Raw genomic sequence first — 22,213 nt, forward strand, 5'->3', positions numbered from 1 at the left:
GGGAATGGGAACTTCCCATCTGTCTTCTGGATTTCCCTTTTGTGAATGGCCCAAGATGGAAGAGGATAGAGAACTCACTAGCTGAGGAATTTAACCCAGAATTTTAGAGCCTTTTAAAAGACTAATGAGGCCCTAGTTGGCCAGTTTATTTTACATAAAAATGGGATAGTGAGGTTTGAATGAAAAGTCAACATGTATGTCTTAGGTTTCCAGTATGAGATATAGAAAGATCCACCTCACTGAGAAATAATTGTGTGGTGCTACAGCTCCACGCTGCACATCTTGTCCACGAAGCTATTGCTGAGACTTTACTTGATCTTTTGCTGAACCCTGGTATTTCTCTAATCTACCACTCTACTAATCCTGCCCAAGAAGAAAGACAGGAAGAAAGGAAGAAAGGAAGGAAGAAAGGAAGAAAGGAAGAAAGGAAGAAAGAAAGAAAGAAAGAAAGAAAGAAAGAAAGAAAGAAAGAAAGAAAGAAAGAAAGAAAGAAAGAAAGAAAGAAAGAAAGAAAGAAAGAAAGAAAGAAAGAAAGAAAGAAAGAAAGAAAGAAAGAAAAAGAAAAGAGAGAGAGGGAGGGAGGGAGAGAAAGAGAGAAAGAGAGAGAGAGAGAGAGAGAGAGAGAGAGAGAGAGAGAGAGAGAGAGAGAGAGAAAGAAAGAAAGAAAGAAAGAAAGAAAGAAAGAAAGAAAGAAAGAAAGAAAGAAAAGAGAGAGAGGGAGGGAGAGAAAGAGAGAAAGAGAGAGAGAGAGAGAGAGAGAGAGAGAGAGAGAGAGAGAGAGAAAGAAAGAAAGAAAGAAAGAAAGAAAGAAAGAAAGAAAGAAAGAAAGAAAGAAAGAAAGAAAGAAAGAAAGAAAAGCAATGGGGCATGACTTGTTTTAATGAACTTATATTTGCTGCTAGTGATCACCACTTCCCTTTCTTGGGAATCATAATCCATTTAACAAACCATTTCAGAATTTCGCCAGGAACTAAAGTCAAGCTCATATTCACTAGAGTTGAAAGAATCTACCTTTCTCTTTTTGAAAAATCAGAACATCTGCCTACCTTCAGTTCCATGGGCTCTTGTTCTTTTCCAAGGTGATTCTCCTCACTCTGACCCCCAGAGAAGTTGGACATGAACAGCTCAAAGTTGGTACTCTGCAGAAAATGAAAGGCATAACTATGTGTTCCTCACCTCTAGCAGGTAGTTTTGTACTCCATCTACCCCTCAGAAATGATCTAATAGGGCAAGGATGCCCAGGAGCATACCTACTGCATCCTCTTGTCTCCACCATCCCTTCCCTGGTTCAAGGCATGCAAGATGGCATGGCAAAAGTAGCACTGCCTTTGAATCAAATCTTGTGTGCTTGGGCAAGTCACAACCTCTTTGTCCTTGGCTTCATCATCAGGAAAATAATGATTATACTTGCAATACCTTCTTCAAAGGGTTGCTGAGGCATGCACTTTGCTCTGTACAACTTACAAGAGCTGTATGAACAAGCTATCCTTCCCCTAGAATCCCTGCTCTATACTTGGTAGCAGTCAGTCATCACCTGCTGGTGTGGGATTCCCTGCACCTCAACACTTAGCTGTTCGTGTCTCTGGCTCCCCAACGATTTGGGGCATGTCTGCTTGGAACTGTGAATACTAAAGTTCATTATGATATTTGAACCCACCCTCCCCTCAATGGTTCCAGCTTCATGACTGTAGCAAAGGGCTGTGCCTGTCTCAGAGCCATGGGCAGCAGTAATGACATAAAGGACCCAATAGTTAGCCTGTCCTGGAGCTGAAATTCCCTACTCCTTTAAAAAATTTTCTTGAGAAATAGGATGGAGCCTTAATAGAAGAGGGAGAAGATCAGATGGGCCTGTTCAGAATTCATGAAGTGTCCAAAGTCTTCCAGTTTGAAAGGGAGCAGATATGCCTGAAGGCATCTGCACCCCTCAGATTGTCACATTATCACTTAATATCTGCTGGCTCTTGAGCAAGTCACTTAACCTCCACAGGTCTGAGTTTCCTCCTTATTTGTAAAATAAGGTTTGGCTGGATTACCTATAAAGTCCCTTCCAGCTTTAAATCCAAGATCTGTAAACTTGATGGCACAGTCAAGCGGATGGTGGGGAGAGGGAAGGTTGTGCTTCGACTGAATGCATACTAGACATTTTGGCATTTGTCAAGCAAAAGCTAGGCCTGGTATCCTTTTTAAATTTTTCTTGGGCAGGGGAAGGGGGAGGGATCCCTGACCTGTGAGGTCACTGATGGAGACAACGGCCAGTGAAGAAATCTCCTTTGCCGCTATCTATTCAATCTCGTCTGAAGAGTTGTCTGGGGCTTTGACAGAGAGTGACTCTTCTCAGGGTCACAGAATCACCATGTATCCGAGATGGGACTTGAACCCAGGCTGTCCTGACTCCAAGACCTACTTTCTACGTGCTATATCCCATTGCCTCTCTCTGATCTCCTGATAGGGAAGGTTCTGGCACTCATTTGGGCAAGCGATGGCACTCAAACTCAGGGCTGTAGAGGTCTGTTCAAACAGATCCCCTAGACCAGCAGGAACAAAGAGTCCATGCCCATAGTCCAGGGTCCCATTGCTGATGGGGCTAACCTTAAAGCTTCAACAGGAACTGGTTCGTGCTGTTACTAGAACCAAATCAAAGGAAGTTTTCAGAGATCTCAGAGGTCACTATTTGGATGATATGCTTATCTGTGAGATGAGCCTTAAATGAGAGGTTTCCTGTTTAGGGACAGCACACGTAGCTGGCTAGCTACCAGCAGCTTGGAAAGAGGAATGGATTTTGAGTTAGGGACCCAGGATGAAACCTTGGCTCTCTTACTTGCTACCTGAATGATTTCAGGTAAATCACTTCTTTTTTTCTAGGTGGTTTCACTCTCAGGTGATTTCTAAAGCAGAACTTATGGACAAAACTCTTATATTGGTGGTTGTTGTTTAGGACCTGCAGTAAGACCCACCAGGTAGCACATCTAGCCAGCTGATCCAATTCAATTCAACTCGAATGTTGCGCACGGCCCTCTAATACCTGGTGCATGAGTAAACTTCAAAATTCCTATGTATTTTTAGTTCTGCTAGGCTCAGGATCTAATTAAAAATTCAGCAAACATGCATTTATTAAGCACCTATTAGGTGCCAGGCACTGTGCTAAGTGCTGGGTATACAATGAAAGACAAAAACAGTCCTTGCCCTCAAGGAACGTACCGTCTAACGTGAGGGGAGACAACATGCAAAGAACTATGTACAAATAAGACATATACAGAATAAACTGGAGATAATCAACCGAGAGAAGGCACCAGCACTAAGGGGACTGGGAAAGGTTTCTTGTAAAAGGTGGGGTTTGGGTTGGGACTTGAAGAAGCCAGAGAATTGGGGAATCTGCCATGAGGAAGTGAATTCTATGTATGGAAGACAGTTAGTGAAAATGCACGGAGTCAGGAGAGGGAATGGGATTGTGGGGTACAGGAAGGCCACGGTCACTGGATCAAAGAGCACATGAGAGTGAATAAGGTGTTAAGAAGACTAGGAAGGGAGGAAGGGGCCAGGTTATACAAGACTTTGCAAACAAAGAGACAACTTTATATTTGATCTTGCAGATAACAGAGACTCACTGGAGTTTACTGAATGGGGTGAGTCATGACACAGTCAGATGAGTACTTCAGGAAGAACAATTTGTTAACTAAGTAAAAGATGGACTGGAGTGGGAAAAAACTTGAGAAAGGGAGCCCAACCAGAAGGCTATTGCAAACTAAAATTTACAGTGTTAAAATCTTTTATAAATCTCACTTTTTGTATTGTTTTTAAAATTCAGTTTTATTTTCAGTTCCAAATTCTTTCCCTTCCTCTCTCCTTCCTTCACTTCTCTTACCCGTTAAGAAGGCAAGAAGAATATGAAAGATTATTACATTACAAATATGTATACTCACACACAACAAATTCCAACATTAGCTACATCCCACCCCCCCAAAAAAGGAAAGATATTATGTAGTACTATGTTATCAAACTCTGTGCTAAGTACTTTATAAATATATTGTTTGATCTTCACAACAACCGTGGGAGGTTATTATGCTATTATAATCCCCATTTTACAGTTGAGGAAACTAAGGCAAATAGAGGTTAAGTAATTTACCTAAGGTCATATAGCCAGTAAGTGTCTGAGACTGGATTTGAACTTGGGTCTTCCCTATTCCGGGCCTAGTGCTCAATTCCTCTGTAGTTTAGGTCCCTCAGTTTTCTGTTTGGAAGTAGGTAGCATGTTTCATCTTAAGTCTTTTGGAATTGTGGCTGGACATAACGTTGATCAGGGTTCTTATGTCAGAAATCTAATTCCTAGTTGCTTTTTTTTTTTTGGTAATTGGAGCCTTTTCATCCCAAAGCAATAACAGTTCACATTTCTATAGCCTTTTCATATTAACTAGGTGCTTTCTTCACAGCCATCCTATAAGATGGGTAGCCCCCTTTTACAGATGAGGAAACTGAGGTTTAGGGAAGGGCTGTCCAATTAATATAGGGTCAGATCTGGGGCTCAAGTCCAAGTCTCTCCAGACTCTAAAACCAGCATTCTGCCCAAACACAGCCCGATGCTTCCAGGATATCTATCTAGCAGCTCCTCAGGGCCCACTACCTCAAGTCAATGCTCAGATGGGCAAAGAACCAGCTGACAACCGTGGGGTACAGGGAAAAAGCTCTGCAGTCAATCACTTGTGAACATTCTTGAAAATGGACTGTTCACCTCTGACTGAGAGCAATGAAGACTCTCAGCCAGAAAATACTCTTATTCCCAGGAGTTGCAGAATCTTTGGCTAAAGTCCCCTATAAACCACACCAGGACAGGAAACCAACCAGAAAGTCAGAAAAAAGCAGCAGCTGGTTTGTCATCATTGTTATCTCCAAGACCTCCAGAACACACTAAACCCTTGAAGATATCATTTAGATCTATTTGTAAATGTACCTTCTCTCTCTCTCTCTCTCTCTCTGTTTCACACACACACACACACACACACACACACACAATTTCCTGTGCATATTGTTACAAAACCATACCTTTAGTGTTTGCCAAAGCTTATCCTCACTGATATTAATCTTTGAGGGAAATACCATTTCTTAGGTTAAAAACTTGAAAAATTGCTAGGTTCAATTTCTATCTAAAGTTGGGATCACCTACTATCTGAGTATCTCTAGTGGAACATTAGCTCCACAAGGGGAAGAGATGCTTCTTTCTATCCAGTACCTAGCACATAGTAGATGCGAAATGAACAATTGCTGAATTGAAGTCTCTTTTCCCCAGGCAAAAAGTATACCCTTTGTTTTTACATTACTGTCGTTTCCAAGCACATCCAACCTCCTCCTTCCGGACCTCGAGGAAAAAAAAGTTTATTTTAGCAACACTAACCAATATATGTCTCTTCCCCCTTTGCCCTGCCTTCTGGCTTGATGCCATACCTCACTCCCAGGAGTGACCCCCTCGAGGGGGCTGCAATTGCTTTCCAGGCCACGCTATTTTTTATGATAGTCTTAAATGGTGTCTACCTCTGGGACCCAGCAGGCGTCTGCCTGTACCCACCCTCTGGAAGTCTAGCAAAGGTGCAGCAGCTCTTACCAAGATGTTACCAAGGATAACAAACATGCAGCTGTACATGTCATTAGCCCAGGCTAGTTATGGACAAAGCACCATGTTGACTACTAGATAACGAACATTTTTGTCCCCAGAAACTTATAACAATAACTGACATTTACTTAGGGTTTGCCATGGGCTCAAGAAATCATGATTGATGCAAGGCACTTTGGTATTTATTGAGTTAAATCAAACTGAATTTCAAAGACCTTCTACCAAGTTGTAGGGAGGCTGAAATGTGTGTCACTGGAAGGAATACCCACACTGATGAAACTGGAGAGCTGTGATGTACTAAAGCAATAAATCCTATAAATTCAGAATTGAGGGGGAGGCAGCAAAATCACACTGTCACAACATCTATCCCTCAATGCCTAAACTGGGAAGCCCTGTGGAGGCATACAATGGAGCTTAGAATAGGGAAGGGCAGTATTCCTCATAGGTGCTTAAGAAAGGGCAAAGTCAGTCTGCGTCACCAGGAAGGAGGGCCAGAAAAAGACCCAAACTCCAAACATATCCCCCCCCTTTACCCATCACTTAAACCAGTGCTTCCTAAACTGTGAGTCATGACCCCATATGGGGTTGAAAAAAAACTGGCAACAGTAAAAGTAAAATTTGGTAAAACTAAGTGCTCAACAACCAAAAATTAATTAAAAATCAAACTCGTAATGAATGTGAGGTGCTTCTGGCAGCGCTTGCCCATGTATCTGCATCACACAACTCCCCTGCAGCTTTGGTTCTGAACACAAAGCAGGCGCACTTTGCTCCAGAGAAGCCTCAGGCCAAGTGATGCCCATGAACGCTGCCAAAACCAAAAAAGGTCGCGAGTGGAAAAAGTTTAGGACGCCCTTCCCTAAACCGTGGTTCCTTCAGGGGATATAGTTACGAGGAAAGTGCCATGTGGGCTGAAAAAAGACACCGAATGCAAGTACAGAACTTTATTGTGCTGCTTTTAATTATGAAAGATGTAAAACAATGCGTTATAAAACTTAGAAGTTACTTTATACAAATTGCAATTTTTTAAAAATATAATCGAATGTGGAGCTCAGAAGTTAGGTAACCGGAAAGTCCAATTAGTAGGAGGGATGGTCCCTTTCTGAAATGTCTGAAATATACTCAGAACCATCTGTGCACAAATTACAAGAGCCAATTAAAATAACAAATACCAGAAAGGTCTTCAAAGATACAGATGTGGTCAGATATGGCGCATTTTATTTCAGATAATACACTGTAGATTTAGAAGAAAGAAAGTTATAGACAATGGAGATTTAACCTTGAAGTCACCAAGCAAGTCCTCTTCTACCAGTGGGCAACTGAAAGTCCACAACTGCAGAGTGAGAAACGAGTGGGAGCTAGAAGACACTTCAGTTCTATGCCATAACCGCCAGTAAGAGAGAATAACAAAATAGGTGATTTCTTTCCACTTAACCGAATGTTGACAAAGAGTCGACTGTGAAGCACACAGCTGCTTTCCAGGCAGGGATCTGGCCAGCTGGCTGCTGACCCCTGCTGACTGTGTGGTACATCCTTCATACAATCTAAGGGAGGCAGGTTTGATGACGCCCCAAATCTCTTACCAAAAAAAAAGATCCAGATGTCAGAACAAACTGAGTTCAGTGCTGAGCAATGTTCTCACCATTAGACTCCACAAAATAATGAACAGCTGCTCTGGAAGGCACACTTTGCCTGATTGTTCTCTACAAGCAGTACACTTCCTCTCCTCAGGTGCCTGGGTCTCCAATTGTGCGAAGTTGGGGTCACCACGTGGAGCACTGGGACCTCTTTGGGAGAAAGGCACGCTGCATAGGAGCCTGGAAAGGGTGGGGAGAGGGACACTGGACTGCAATCTTTTTCTTTTATACATCTGTAATAGGGTATGTATGTGTACGTGTGCATGTTTGTGCAAATGTTCCTTGATTAGGTCTAAGGGAGGTTGACCAGATCACTGGTCACTTTCTTTTCATCTTCAGTTTAGGAGTGTCAGACACGATGAGGCTTTTTTCAGGCACGCTGGTGATTTAGTAGCAGTTATTTAAATTATGATGGAAGGCACACTACTGTAATTTTACCCTGAGAACTCAAATTTGAAGAATACAAAGAACTGTTCTCATTAACCTGCCTAGCCCTCGTCCCAGTTAAATTTCTGGAGGGCTTCCCGTATGGCCAGCAGGTGTCTGACTAGTCTGATAGAATGAGGGCCACGGGGAAGATGGAGCCTTGGAGGCATCAGGGAGAAACTAAGGGACTTTCTCCTCGGGCAAGCTTTGAGGAATTTGAGCCCCTTCAGCCCCACTCTGCTCAAGGCTGACTCCTCATGTTTGCCAATGATGAACAGCTCTCCTCTCTGCAGAGCTGAGCCATCCAAGATGTTAGGATAAAAATCTTTGTGACTACAAGGACAGATGGGGTGATTCACCAGCCCATTCAATGTGAGTAGAACTGTGGCCCTTTTGAAGGAGACTGCAATATTGCTGGACCTAGGCACAGCTACAAAAAGGTTAGGCTGGGAATGGGTAAGAGGCCCTTGTTTCCAGGGCACCTCTCATCCCCTGCCCATCCGTCCAGGGCTCTCGTGTTCTCAACCATCCCTGGCTTCTTTGGAGGGAGCTCGCTCAGTCCACATCCCCTGCCACTGTCCAAGGGGTCTGGACCCATCAAAACCCACTCGCTGCATTTCCCAACTCTCAAGGAGTTCTCCCAGGGGAAAAAACTTCTACTAAATTACTATCTATTAAGGTGTTATTGACTGACAATGGTTTTAATGTGGAATATAGTATCCTGACCCAAAGGAATGAATCTCTAATTAAGGAAACCAAAGCAATATCTACACAGATCTATGGGGAGCATTTTTTGTGGCAATGACTTCTCAGAGCCCCTCAAACCCCGCTCAATCTGCAGTGCTGATTCTCTTTCTACCTAAGGCCAGCCCTGGCTCCCAGAATGCTCAGGCACTCAGGAGACTAGCTGAAACCTGAGCCCCACTGCACTTTGTGGAATGTGACTCCCAAAGAGAACCTGCTGGCTTTACTCAAGTAGGACTCTGCTGTCTAATGACACACACATGTTAGTGTGCACACTTAACCACAAGCTAAGTGATATAAAGAAATAAAAGATCAGGAAACAGTGGGCAGGAAGCAAGGCTGGACGGGTCTTTGGGGATTGCCGCATTATAAGATTAGCCACCAGCAAGGCAGATTGGCATGACCACCCTTGGCACAAAGAGGGAGCTCTGCCCAGGGATATCCTGCTGCTGAGACGGAATCAGATCCAGAATGCTAACCTCCCACTGAGTCTACTCTCCTGCAGTCGGCTGGCTAATCTCAGAGTACCCTATCGTCTTTTCTCTCCTCGGCCACTGTTTTCTCAGTGATCAATTAACATTGTCCTTCCTGTGCCACATGAAAAATACACAGAAGCAGCGGGGGTATTGAGATAGAGAGAGAAGACAAATTAACATTCAGTTTGCCCAGTTAAAACCCGGGTTGGGGCTCCCTGTCTTTCTTTGGAAAAATGAATCACGGGATCTCAAACAGCAATGCTGCTCTCTGTACACTGGGCTGTCATCCACCGGTCACCAGAGCGCCAGCTGGCTGAGAACTCATTGCCCAGCTACAGTCCCACAGACCAAATGCTAAGCCGATGGCAACAGCTCCCGCCAGGTGCGATTTTTCTACCGCGGAGCTCCAGGTGTGCTGATGGCGAGTGAGCTCTTCAGAAAGAGGCATCTGTCCCGCCAGAGCAGCTGCCCCCAGACACAGGGCCTCACTTGGCTGATGGCCTCAGCACCAGTGAGACGGCTGCTGTGTCTGGCCCCCGCCTGAAGCCTCCAAGGTGAGGAGCTGGTCCTGCCCTGCTGGATCCTGGGGGCTGGCTCCAGTGCTGGTGGGGACCACTTCTGCAGCATGGCTTCAGACACAGTCTGCTGCTCTAGCCCAACCTCCTGCTCACAGGCGGTCAGATCGAAATGTCTCCTCCACGGAGGGGTCCGGCAACCCCATGCTCGGGTCCCTTAGCATGTTGAGTCCATCCAAGCTCAGGGGTTCAATCTGGAATTCATCATCCAAAGGAAAAAGACTGTCTGTATTAAAGTTCGACTCTGGCAGGCCTGCCAACGCGCTACTGAGGTCTTTGAACAGACTGGCATTTGTGTCTTCTGTGAGATGCAGAGAGAAGGGAGAAAAACGTGTTGGGTGAAAGATAAAATTCTATGCCCTACTTTGAAAAACAACAACAACAACAAACAACTAGATATTTACACCAAAACCTGAAAACCCCTTTTACCAGTACGGGACCCCAACGATGATAGTTTGTAAGCCACTTAGGGTCTCTGGTCCATCAGACTCTGAAATGTTCCCCTAGTTCAACGATCACCTTTCAGTTCAAGTGACTTCCAAATCTGGGCCTGCAGCTACACATTCCTGTTTTCTCTTCAGTCCCATCTTTCTTGATTTGTACATATTCTCTCTATTTAGGTTCATAAGATCAGAGGCTTTGAGACTAGAAAGTATCAATAATCCTCTAGTCCAATGTGTTCATTTTACAGATGAACTGACAGAGGTTCAGGGGTTATGTGACTTGTCCAAGCTCATCCAGGAGGATTTGAACACAGTCTTCCGATTCCAAATCCAGCCCCTTTTCCCTCACACTAGGCACTATTCCTGCTCTCTAAGTTCTTTCACACGATTTCAAGGGTTAGGGAGTAGAATGAACCCACCGAGCAGACATCAGGAAGACACATGGAACCATCAATCGGGTGAGGTAGGCCCACACTTACCAGTTAGGACGGTGTTTGGGAAACTCCCACAACTGGAATACAGGAAATTTGGTCGCAGCTGAACAGAGTTCTGCAGCCCTCTCTGAGCCTGCTCCATCACAGCTGCCTACGGATACCAAGGATGCAGGGTCAATGAATGCTGCCTGAGGACAGTGACACCCAACAGTCTAGACTAGAGCTCTGTTTTCAAAGCTAAGTTAGTCTTGCAACTCCTCATGAGCCCACAGCAAATCTCTTACTGTTTCACTGGCAACCTGCACTGCCACAGCACCTCTGGCAGAAAGGTAAAGGCAATATCCCTTTACAGATGAAGTAAGTGACTGATGTAGTTCACCTAATAACCTCAAACTGCTTTGAGTTCACTCAATCACCTCTTCAGTTCATACTGGCCCTCTGAGCCAGAGGAGACGTTGATTATCAAGGAATCAAGCAGACCACTGTCCTCATTTCTGGGCTCTTTGTATTCAGCTCTCCTCCCCTACCTCTACATAAGAGTCAAGAACTACCAGGCTGCTCCATTATGGTTCATCACAGTAACTGATAAGAAGGCCAAACTACCACTTAGTTACCTGACTCAACCCTGTCCTTGGATTTGGGTTTAACTTCCTTTATATGAGGATGAAAGCATCTCAAATAGCAATGTTATTCCAAAATAAAGTCTCTGTAAAAACTGGGTGGAATTCGTGAAGAAGTTTCTACAAATTCATCTTCTGACCGTTTTCAGAAAATAAATCAATGAATGTTTATTAAGCACTTTGTGCCAAGCAACATGTCTTTCCAGTAAGCCCCATAAGCCTGATGTCAGCCCAGGATCCAGCTCCCCTCCTCCTGGAGCCTCTATTCTCACCAGAGCCTTCCCAGTGAGTGCTGCAATAGCCCAGCATCTTGCCATCTGTCTCCTGTCCTCTGTTTTAACCTTAGTGCCTTCTCCTGTGCTCCAGAGGCCATCCCACGGTCATCCCAAACAGACAGCTCCCCTACTCAGCCCAGACACTAAATTAAGCAGTAATAAAACAGATCTGGAGACAGAAAGTATTCAAGCCACAGAAAGGACCACATGAAAACAAAAAGAATTACCCTGTTTACCATCAGGGGTTTCTATGTGAAAGTTTAGAAAATCTGGTTCACACCTAAGGGAGGGTGAAGCAAAAGAGCACAAAACACTTTGGCACCCCAAGGTTTGCCTACCTGTTGAGAAAAGGCTGGCCCTTGCCTTAAGGCCTGTTGTTCAAAGCATGCATCTGGGAAAAAGCTGGTCAAAGAAGAGCTCTTCAGAAACAAGAGGCAAAGAGTTAGATTTTGTTTTAGTAAGAAACAAAGACCATTCTGTATTCCTTCCCTTGCCAGGAATGCCTTTTGCTACTTACATGGGGAGAGAAGAGCTCAAAATCTGAATGTGGTGGTGGAGAAGAGAGCTGGGGCTGCTGGACGTGGGCTTGTTCTGGGGCTCTGGGTTGCTGCAGGGGGTGCTCAGGGAGCTCTTGGGGCATGGGATAAGGTGGTGGTAGTGGGGTTTGAGCTTCTGTAGGAAGGAAGGAAAGGGGACTTCTATCAGAAGGAACAACCTGGAAAGCAAACAAAACAGAAATCAAACTAACTTCTATGTTACCACAACTAAGAAATAACAGGAGAGATGCGTAGGTCTGCTGCCCTTTTCATTCAATAATAAGTTTTCTTCTCTTCAATCACTTATTTTTTAAACAATTGATTTCCCTTCCTTGAAAATCTATCTCTGATCTCATTTCCCCACAAAAGCCTTTTTGTCTTTCAGTGTCAATTTCCACTGACCTCAAGCTCTGAAAAAATGCCTTAAGACACCAAAACCACAAAAATTAAAAAAATATAATGAGAGAATAATCCTTGCACATCTAATCTAATTTGGTCTAGTATGAGGGCTTTTGACCTGGGATAAATGGTCTTTACAAAATATATCAAGACAGACAGAGATAAATAGATAACCATATATAAAAGGTTTCCTTTGTAATTCTATGTATTTCATTTTATGCAATTAAAAACAGTATTCAGAGGTCCAAAGACCATTCACCAAATGCCAAAGGGGTCCATGAATAATAAAGATGAAATCCCTCAGACTGTGAGTTTCTTGAGAGCAGAAGTTGCTTTTGCCTCTTTTTTTTTGCATCCCCTGTGCTTAGCACAGTATACAGCAATCCTTTGATAAATGGTTACCGTCTTAAAGAATCTCTGCTCTAGAATGTACCTTGGATGTATGGACTACATCTTTTTTGTATCCTGTAAAATAGTTGGGGAGGGGGGAGTCAAAGGGGATGCAACACTTCAAAATGACACAAATTTTTAAACACTAAAGAGACTCCTCCCATAGTTAGTAAATTATGTCGACAATCTTTATTTCTTCTATTACCACCTTACACTGGTGTAACAATTTATAATTACAAAGCTTTTTTGTATCCAAGATCAAAGGTAATCTTCAAAACACCGGGCAGTCTGGGAGACAGGGCAGCATCATTACCTCCGAAGGCAGTCATTTGCTCAAGGTCAGAGTTAGTGCCTAGTTGAGCTGGGAGTAAGGTCACTCCTCGTCTAGTGATCTAACACAACCCAACTGCTATTAATCTGTGTGAAGCATCTAAAAAGCTATGACCGCTGGAAAATGTTCAGAACCACACCAGCTTCAAAAGTACATCAAGTCAACAAGCCAGCCTATTTTTTCATCCTTCATCCATGGCTTCTGGATAGGATCAGAAGTTCTAATTCTTCCTCTCTAGGTTACTTTTTAGCCCATTTCTAGTGGCCTCAATACCTAAAAGCCTTCATAAATTTTCACAGAGATTAGAGCTGCAAGATACCTTAGCAATCTGTGACTTGCCCAAGGTCACAGTGTAAACTATTCATGGTAAAGCAGCAGCTAGAATAGAGATCTGTTTATTTCTGGTCCACTGATCTTTCCATGAAGCCACACCATTCAATTTCAAATCTATAAAGAGAGATGATCAGGGAAATAAGCCCTATCTGATTTAATGAGTATCAGACGTCTTTGATGCCCCCTCTGGCATTCCCTGCAAAGAACTTTTAAAATGCTTTATTACTCCTTTTATTTGGTTGTGCACAGAGAAAGTAAACTCCATTTACTATGTGCCTAAGTAAAATGTGATTAGTAAGGCAAATTCGCTGTCACATAATGCCGTCCGATATTAAAGGAAAATGACCTTTGGACTGTCTACATCACTGCCCATTCCATTTTCATGTGTTAGGCAGGGCTAACTGCATTTGGAGACTAGTGCCCAGTGAGCCTGCTCTAAAATAATCCAAGGAGAAAGATTTGTAGAGATTTTGATCAAGTCTTCATTTAACGGATGAGGAAACTATAACCCAATATGACTTGCCCAAGGACACAGACCTAGTGAGTAATATATCATCTCCTCCAGGCTAAGACTGCAGAGTAGGACCCCTGTTTAGCATGAAGGCTTACCTGGGAGGTAGGCAGCTGGTTCAGGGGGCTAGTGGAGGAAAACTGTCTGCTGAAAACTCGAGGTGTCTCAGGGCCTGGGGAGAGTGTAAGAGGGCTCACTGGAGGCTGCCTACGCCGACTTGGGCCGCTCAAGCTCGTGGTAGAAAGAGAAGGGTTGCTAAGTGAAAACAGACGGAGTGACGGCTGAAGAGCTGAGGCACTGTGAACAGATGTCTGTGGGCAGATGTTTAAGGAGGAAGAAAGTGCTGTTTTATTCAGTGTGGCTTGGATGGAGGGGTTACTCCGAGAACTTTGAAGACCTAAGAAAAGACAACAAATTCACTGTTATTCTCACTATTTCAGACTTCTCTGAATCTTACTTTCCAAACATTAAGAAAAATTTGAGTCCCCACCAGCCATATTTGACAAAATTTTAAGAGTCTTATTATTCTCGGTCACCTCTTCTACTCTGAAATGTATTTAATAAAATGTGAACCACTGACAGGGCAGCCAGCTAGCGCAGTGGATAGAGTGCCAGGCCTGAAGTCAGGAAGACTTTTCATGAGTTCAAATCTGGCCTCTGACCTTTATAAGCTGTGTGACCCTGAGCAAGTCACTTAACTCTGTCTGCTTCAGTTCCTCATCTACAAAATGAGCTGGAGAAGGAAACAGCAAAACCACTGCAGTGGCTTTGCCAAGAAAACCCCAAATGGGGTCACTAAGAGTCAAAGCCAACTGGAAGGAGTCAGCAGCAACAGCAAAGCCACTGACAAGGGAAAACAGTTCCGCTAGACGAAACAGGGAATCTCCTCGACATAGGAATGACACAAGAATGTTCCAAAAGAACGTTACAACCATGTAAAAAATGAATTTCCACTTCAGGTTCCTAAATGGAAGGCTCAGGTATCCAGGTAAACAGCTACTCCTGGAGTCAAGCAGCCAAGACCTAACTGGGGAGAAATGTTCCTTTGCACTAGGAGGTACACAGGTGAATCTGGGAATCTGAACAGGCTTCTCTGAACTAGGGACAGGAATGTTCTTCTTCCTTTTTTGCTGAAGTTTTATTGATACCTTTTGTTTTTTATATGACCATTGTCTCTATGTATTTCTTACTCCCACCCAATGAGCCTCCCTTGTAATAAATAAAAGCAGTGAAGACCAACTGACACAGAAACTTAACAGTGTATGCAACATGCTGCCTCCATAGGCCTCCACCACCCCAAGAAATGGAAGGAGGTATATTTCGAGGTTACTCTTCTGAATTCTTTGCGTTGATCTACAGATCGACTTGGAATCCAGGTTTTTAAATGGTCACATTTTATTACGCTAAAATCCAGCTAGAGATAGAGGAGACAGTGCTGCGAAACTAAGGGAAAGAATAATGAGTCCCCTCCTCCCTAGTAATACCTCTGCGTTTTAGGAGTGAGGGAAGTGTTCATCATACTCTGTCCCAATACAGGTAAAAGGAAGAGTTGGGGGATGGGGTAAGCTTTTTTTTCTCTAAAGGTCAGAGGTGGCCAGTGAGTCTAAGAATATGGAAGGGAGTATGGAAAAAGTGCTTCCATGTCTGAAGAATTAGGTATTCCTATGAAGTAAGGAGACTAATTTTCTTGCAAGACTTGTGGAAACAGAAGAGTGACTCTAGGATGTGTTGTAATATATCTCAACAGCTGCAATACTTTCAAGGTTGGCCAATCAGTTTTGTTTAATGATTATGATGAAAAGGAGGTTGGATTATTCTATGAAGGGTAGAAAATTAATGTTATTTAGTGCAAAGGAATAGGAACTACTTTCTTGCTGAAAAAAAAAATATCCAGGGATCCACTGACCCATTACAAAGACTTTAGGATAATTTCAAGTGCAAAAATTTGTGACTGGCACAAAATTTCAGGGCCATGAATCATTTATCCAATACTTCACTGCAATTTATAAAATGCAGGAAAACTGAGAAATTGGTTTTGTTTTGTTCAAACATATGAATAATAAGAGAAGGATGGCTGAAAATGAAGCCCCATTCTGGGGAAAAAAGCTCAACACTCAAACATGAAAAAAGTTTTTGTTGACAATGGTGTCTGTCCTGTTTTCTATCATAAAAACAAATAGGGCATTCATTCTTTCGGAGAAAGCTAAAAAAAATGTGCTTTTGAGGCAAGTTGTAACTGACGATATTTCCAATATGAGCCAAAAACAAACTACTAAGGTCTGTAATAGAACTCCCGAAGTCCTGAGACCCAAGAGATGCATCAGATGTGAAGTAACGTGAGACAATGTTTTCTGTCTTTGACATCAGTGGCACTGTTCATGTCAAGTTCATTTCCAGTGGTCAGATAATCAATTGGGGATATCATGCGGAAATTCTGAAGTAACTGAGAGATTCTGTATGATATGAAAGAATGAACTTGTGGCCCATTAATTGGAGTTTTCACCACGACAGTGCTTGAGTTCATAGTATGTGCTCTGTAAAACAGTATCTGTCTATCACCCATCTTGATCACCCACCTTGTGGAGGTAGGGTTGATTCTGAAAGATTTCTGACTATTTTCAAAAGTCTAATCCACCCTCAAGGGACAGAAGTTCCACTATTAAGGACATTTCAAAAGAATGAAAGAATGTTCCATGAATGCTTAAGGCAGATGACAAAGAGAAGATACAAAATATTTTGAAATACGACTACTGTGGAAATATGATTGCACATGTAAAGCCTATATCCAATTGCATGCCATCGTGGGGAGAGGGGAAGGAAGGGAGGAAGAAAAAATTTTGGAACTCAAAATCTTACAAAAGTGAATGCTGAAAAATGATTAAATAAATAAATAAATATTTTGAATATCACTAGAAGTCAGTTTTCACTTGGAGACCTGGTTATGTTTGCTTGAAAAATCTAGTCTCATTGCTTTATAATTATATCCTGTATTCTACCTTCGATCAAAAAGAGAGGATAAAAGCCTGAAAATATTTTAACCTCTTAAAGTAACTGTTAAAAACTGTTTCTAAGAGGCTTGTAACTGTAAATGATACCCTTATTAACACTGCTGCAAAAGTAGCAGGACTGATTATTTTACATTGAGTAAGGACACAGAACTGCCTCAGATGCCTGTTTTGACTTGGGCAGTTTTAGAAGGACATGACTCAGTCAACAATTTATTCAGATATGTGCACTAACAGGCCACATTATAATGAATATTATTTTATTAATACCATCATTAATGATATTAACATACTCTCAAGTGCATATGCAAATTTAAACCAATATAAATTGTAACTGCATCTATTTTTATTACTACATACATACCGAAGTGTAAAATGATAAGCCTTTATAAAATTTCCAAAACGCGAAATAGTTTATTTTCCCATTTATCTGAGGTTATCCCTGGAACACCCTGAACTTCCAACAAAGCAAGCTGTTATGATCTTTTCTCTTTCCCACCATTAGGACATATTTCAAACATAAGAAGCTATGCCCTTCCCAACTACAGCCAAGTAAATGACCCTTGGGCTACCCCAGGGTCCAAAAAGGAAGGGCCATGATGTTCCATGAGAACAGACGCACAGAACTGAGATTAAAGCGACATGGTCTCTTCTACTCTTCTCATTCAACGAAATTGTAAAGTGCTTCACACACATGTTGTAAAATCCTATGTGAATATTATATTTATTATTATAATTATTATTATTGCTGCTGTTAACCACCTGCACAGCTGGCTGGGAGCAGGCCACGTAGCCGGCTTCGTTCCTTTGTTTAGTCACAAAATTGTATTTCTACAGTCCTCACGCCTGTTGCTGCTGTTCAGTCATTTTCAGTCACGTCTGACTTTTCGTAACCCCATTTTGGGGTTTTCTTGGCAGAAGTACTGGAGCAGTTTACCATTTCCTTCTTCAGTTTATTTTACAGATGAGGAAACTGAAACAAAGAAGGTTAAGTGACTTGCCCAGGGTCACACAGCTAGGAAGTGTCTGAGGCTGGATCTGAACTTAGGAAGCTGAATCTTCTTAACTCCGGGCCTGGCGCTCTACGCACTATGGTGTCACCTAGCTGCCCTCTTCTTGACTAATGGAAATTAATTACCTGAAGAGCTTCTAATCCCCAGATGAGTCATAGCAGCTGGAAGATTTCCCACACTATTGCCAACACTCATACTGCCAAACCAGTGGCCGTCAGGATCCAAAGATGTTGGCAGAGGGGATGAGGAATGAAGGCTGGTTAAGTCAGGTAATGACCCTCCAGTGTTGAGGTTCCCCAGAAAAGGAGCTAGTCCTGTGTTCTGGCCATTATGTGGAAAGGCACTAGAAGAAGAAGGACAAATTATTTTTCCAAAGTAATGGGGGGCTAGGAAATCATACATATACAATTTCAAATAACAATATAGTTTAATTACCATAGCTTACAGTTTTTTGTTTTTTTAAGGCAACTGGGGTTAAGTGACTTGCCCAGGGTCACACAGCCAGTAAGTGTCAAGTGTTTGGTCTGAGACCGGATTTGAATTCAGGTCCTTCTGACTTCAGGGCCAGTACTCTATCCACTGCGCCACCTAGCTGCCCCTCGTAGCTTACAGTTCTTAACAAGGAGTTTTTCATATTTACATAAGTGTGTAGATATGAGACTTCTATACCATCTTTCCCAAAAGCCATCCTAGAGAATTCAGGCCACTCACTTCCTGGGCTTTTTTTTTTAAGGCATTCTCTCCAAAACCCAAAGGTAGGAAAGAGATGCTATTCTTCTCTACTGAGATCAGAAGTACAGGCACTAAGGCATCAACAAAGACATTAGTATTCTATCTAGTAGACAACAGAGCTAGGAAATTCAGTCCCAAACTAAATAAACTATATTCAAATATGTCTTAGCAAGCTGAGTTCTAGGTTGCAAATTTAAGGCAACTTTCAATAACTTCCCTAAATCTGGTGCCTGTATTTTAATACAAAGACAGGAATCCTATCACCACCTATTTATGTTGTGAACACTTGCTTGGCCACCCTCGTTAACATACTAAGTTAACAACTGACTCCATGTTATCATGTATCTCAGTGATTCCTAATAATTTCTGAGTAATGGGAAGCCCACAGATTTTTCTTCAAGTCACCAAGCATTCATTAGGTGCTTGCTATGTGTCAATCACACCATGAGCACTTTTCAGAATTTTTTTTTTAATTCATAAAATAAAACATACAGGATTACAAAGGAAACCAATTACACTGAAATAAAGTTATTATAAAATACTTTAAAAAATAAGTTCATAGGCCCCAGGTTAAGAACGCTTGGTCTAGCTATTTGGAATTGAGGAGAGTAGGAGGGTTGGCTGTATATGTGCAACAAAATAACTTAACCTTCTCCTCACTTGATTCTAACTGGACCAATAGGTCTCAGGAAAAAGCCCCAGAATTGAAGAATTCATGGCAAAATTCAAAACATTTAATAGTTTAAATAAATATGGAGTATAAAGAAAGGGATTTGGTGACCACAAAGAATACACATGGTTTCATCAAGGTAAGGTTATGCCAGGCTATAAAGCTTAAATCCTTTTTGGACAGTTACCACATTAGGGTAATACTGTCATTATAGTTAACCTAGATTTTAGACATTTTTGACAAAATGACTTATACAGTCCGTGTGAGAAAGACAGAAATATGACTTCAGGAAAGCAGCAGGGTATAAAATAAACCCACGAAAAACCATCCGCATTCTGTATGTTGCCAATAAAACCCAGCAGAAAGAGGCAGAAAGAAAAACCCCATTTAAAATAACAAAAGATGTATAAAATACTTAGGAAAACACACAAAAGAACTATATGAACATACTCACAAAACATTCTTTGGGAAATAAAGATAAATCTAAATAATTGGAGAAATATTAACTGCCCATGAACAGGCAGACAATAAAAATGACACTAACTAAATTAATTTGCTCATTCAATGCCATATTATTTAAACTATCAAAGGGCTACTTCATAGAGCCAGAAGAGAATAGAATTCATCTGGAGGAGAAATAGGTTAAGAATCTAAGGAGAAATAATGGGGGAAAAAGGGGGCCACATGTGGCCCTCTAGGTTCTCAAGTGTAGCCCTTCGACTGAATCCCACATGTGGGCTTGAGGCCTCAGGTTGCCCACCCCTGGAACAGGTATACAACATAAAGAAATAAATGAACCTAGTAGCCTAATGTTTGATAAGCCCACAGACCCTAGCTACTAGAGTAAGAACTCACTGTCCAAAACAAAACTGCTGAGAAAACCGAAAAGCAGTCCAGCAGAAATTAGGTTGAGGCCAATACCTCATACCATATATTAAGCTAAGTTCCAAATGAATATAGGACTTATGTAAAAAGTCACATCATAAACAAATTAGAGGAGCAAGGAAGAAATTTCCTTTCACATCTACAGACAGAGGATGAATTCATAACCAAATAAGGTGTAGAGATTATTGCAGAAGATAAAATGGACAATTCTGATTATGTAAAATTAAAGTTTTTACGCAGACAAAGCCAATGTAGCTAAGGAAGGGACACAATTAACTGGGAAAAATCTTTGCGGTAAGTTTCTCTAACAAGGTATCATTTCCAAGTTCTGTAAGGAACAGATACAAATTTATAAGAATAAGAGCCACTCTCCATTGATAACTAGTCAAAGGATATAAAAAGGGCACTTTCTAGGAAAGAAACCCAAGCTACCCATAGCCATATGAAAAAATGCTCTAAATCACTAAAATTGGATTTCTACAACTTAAAGCAATTCTGGCAATTTAAAGCTGACAAAAATGAAAATGAAATTTGCTAGAGAAGCTTCAGGTAAAAAGGAAGATTATGGTGGAGCTGTAAATTGGTTCCTCTATTTTGGAAAGTCATTTGGAACTATGCCCCCAAAGTTATTAAACTGCTGTGTATCCTTTGAATCCAGCTATACCACTACCAGGCCCAGTTTCAGAAAAGCCTAAGAAGACTTGCAAGAACTGATGCAGAGTAAAGTAAAAAGGACCAGGAGAACAACACTGCAAAAACGAACTGCTGTGACCAACTCAACGCCCAAGTACATGCCAAAGGACTGATGGTGAACAACATTCCCTTCCACCTAAATGAATATTTAATACATTTTCCTTTTTCAGTGGATGGGGGAAGTTGGAGGCAGAGAAAAATCAATGCTTGTTAAATGAAAAATAAAAAATTTAATTTAAAAATAAAGTTAATGGGGCAGCTAGGTGGCGCAGTGGATACAGCACCGGCCCTGGATTCAGGAGGACCTGAGTTCAAATCTGGCCTCAGACACATAACATGTACTAGCTGTGTGACCCTGGGCAAGTCACTTAACCCCACTGCTTAACCCCCCCCAAAAAAAAAACAAAACAAAAAATAAATTTTTAGAACAATCCATTTCATGATGGTGAGATTAATTTTATACTTTGGCATAGATTGTGAAAATATATATAGAATTCTGTCTTAAAATAAAAGGAAAAATTTTTTATAAAAAAAAAAAGAGATATGGCCTCTACAATTATACTGTTAGATGAAGTCAAAAGTGGTTGAATGACCAAACTCAAAGAGCGGTCATTAATGGCCTGATGATTGGCCTTCTTTTATTTTAATATTTTTATCAATGACTTGGGTAAAAGTATAAAATGCATGCTTTCAAATTTACAGATGACACGAAGCTGTGAGGGATAGCTAATACACTCTATAATATGATTTTAAAAGAGCCTAAAAGGCAAGAACTTTGGGCCAAATTTACTAAGAGAATTTTTAAAAAGGATACATGTAAAATCTCACCCTTAAGTTCCCAAAAAATCAACTTCTTTGTTTTCCCCAGAAAAGGGATAACACTCTTTCCAGAGTAACGTGTGAGTAAAAACATGGCAGTGGGGAGAGGGTATATAAGTACAGCCTGACTACCACAGATGGTTTGTATCAGGAAGCAATGAGTGGTAAATTACTAATTATAATTAACAATCACTTAAGGTCCTCTTAATGATCCACTTAAGGCCCTGGAGTCAGGAGGACCTGAGTTCAAATTATTTAATGACCACTTAAGTGGCCAAACCCAATGGCTTTTTCTCAACCTTCATTCTCATTGGCATCACTGCAGCCTCTGTCACTCTCTCCTCCTTGATACTCTCTTCTCTCCAGGGTTTCAGGCACCACTCTCTCCTGGTCCTACCCGTCTGACTTCTCCTTCTTTGTGTCTTTTGCCAGATCTTCCTCCAGACCACTAACTGTAGGCTTCTCGTAGGAATTTGTCCTGGGCCCTTTTCTCTTCTTTCTCCACATCACTTCACTTAGTGATTTCATCATCTCCCATGGATTTAATGACCATCTCTATGTGGATGATTCTCAAATTTATTTATCCTACCCCACATTCTCTGCTGACCTTCAATCTCACATCTTCAACGAACCTTCAGACATCTCATAATGGACATCCAGTAGACAC

At 41.8% G+C, this 22,213-nt stretch overlaps 1 protein-coding gene across 1 annotated transcript in view; it reads right to left on the reverse strand.

Annotated features, from left to right (window-relative positions):
* Positions 1-6,538: 6,538 nt before the first annotated feature.
* Positions 6,539-22,213, reverse strand: part of CRTC3 (CREB regulated transcription coactivator 3) — a 75,815-nt gene continuing 60,140 nt past the window's right edge. Inside the window, exons 10-15 of the mRNA XM_020994586.2 lie at positions 17,873-18,090; positions 13,828-14,126; positions 11,747-11,944; positions 11,568-11,648; positions 10,380-10,485; positions 6,539-9,758 (exon numbers count right to left, since the gene is read on the reverse strand). Coding sequence (XP_020850245.1) covers positions 9,550-9,758; positions 10,380-10,485; positions 11,568-11,648; positions 11,747-11,944; positions 13,828-14,126; positions 17,873-18,090 — 1,111 coding nt within the window. The 3' untranslated portion in view covers positions 6,539-9,549. The remainder of the gene's footprint in view (positions 9,759-10,379; positions 10,486-11,567; positions 11,649-11,746; positions 11,945-13,827; positions 14,127-17,872; positions 18,091-22,213) is intronic.

Source organism: Phascolarctos cinereus, unplaced genomic scaffold, assembly GCF_003287225.1.
Source record: "Phascolarctos cinereus isolate Bilbo 61053 unplaced genomic scaffold, phaCin_HiC Scaffold_3;HRSCAF=262, whole genome shotgun sequence".
NCBI lineage: Eukaryota > Metazoa > Chordata > Mammalia > Diprotodontia > Phascolarctidae > Phascolarctos > Phascolarctos cinereus.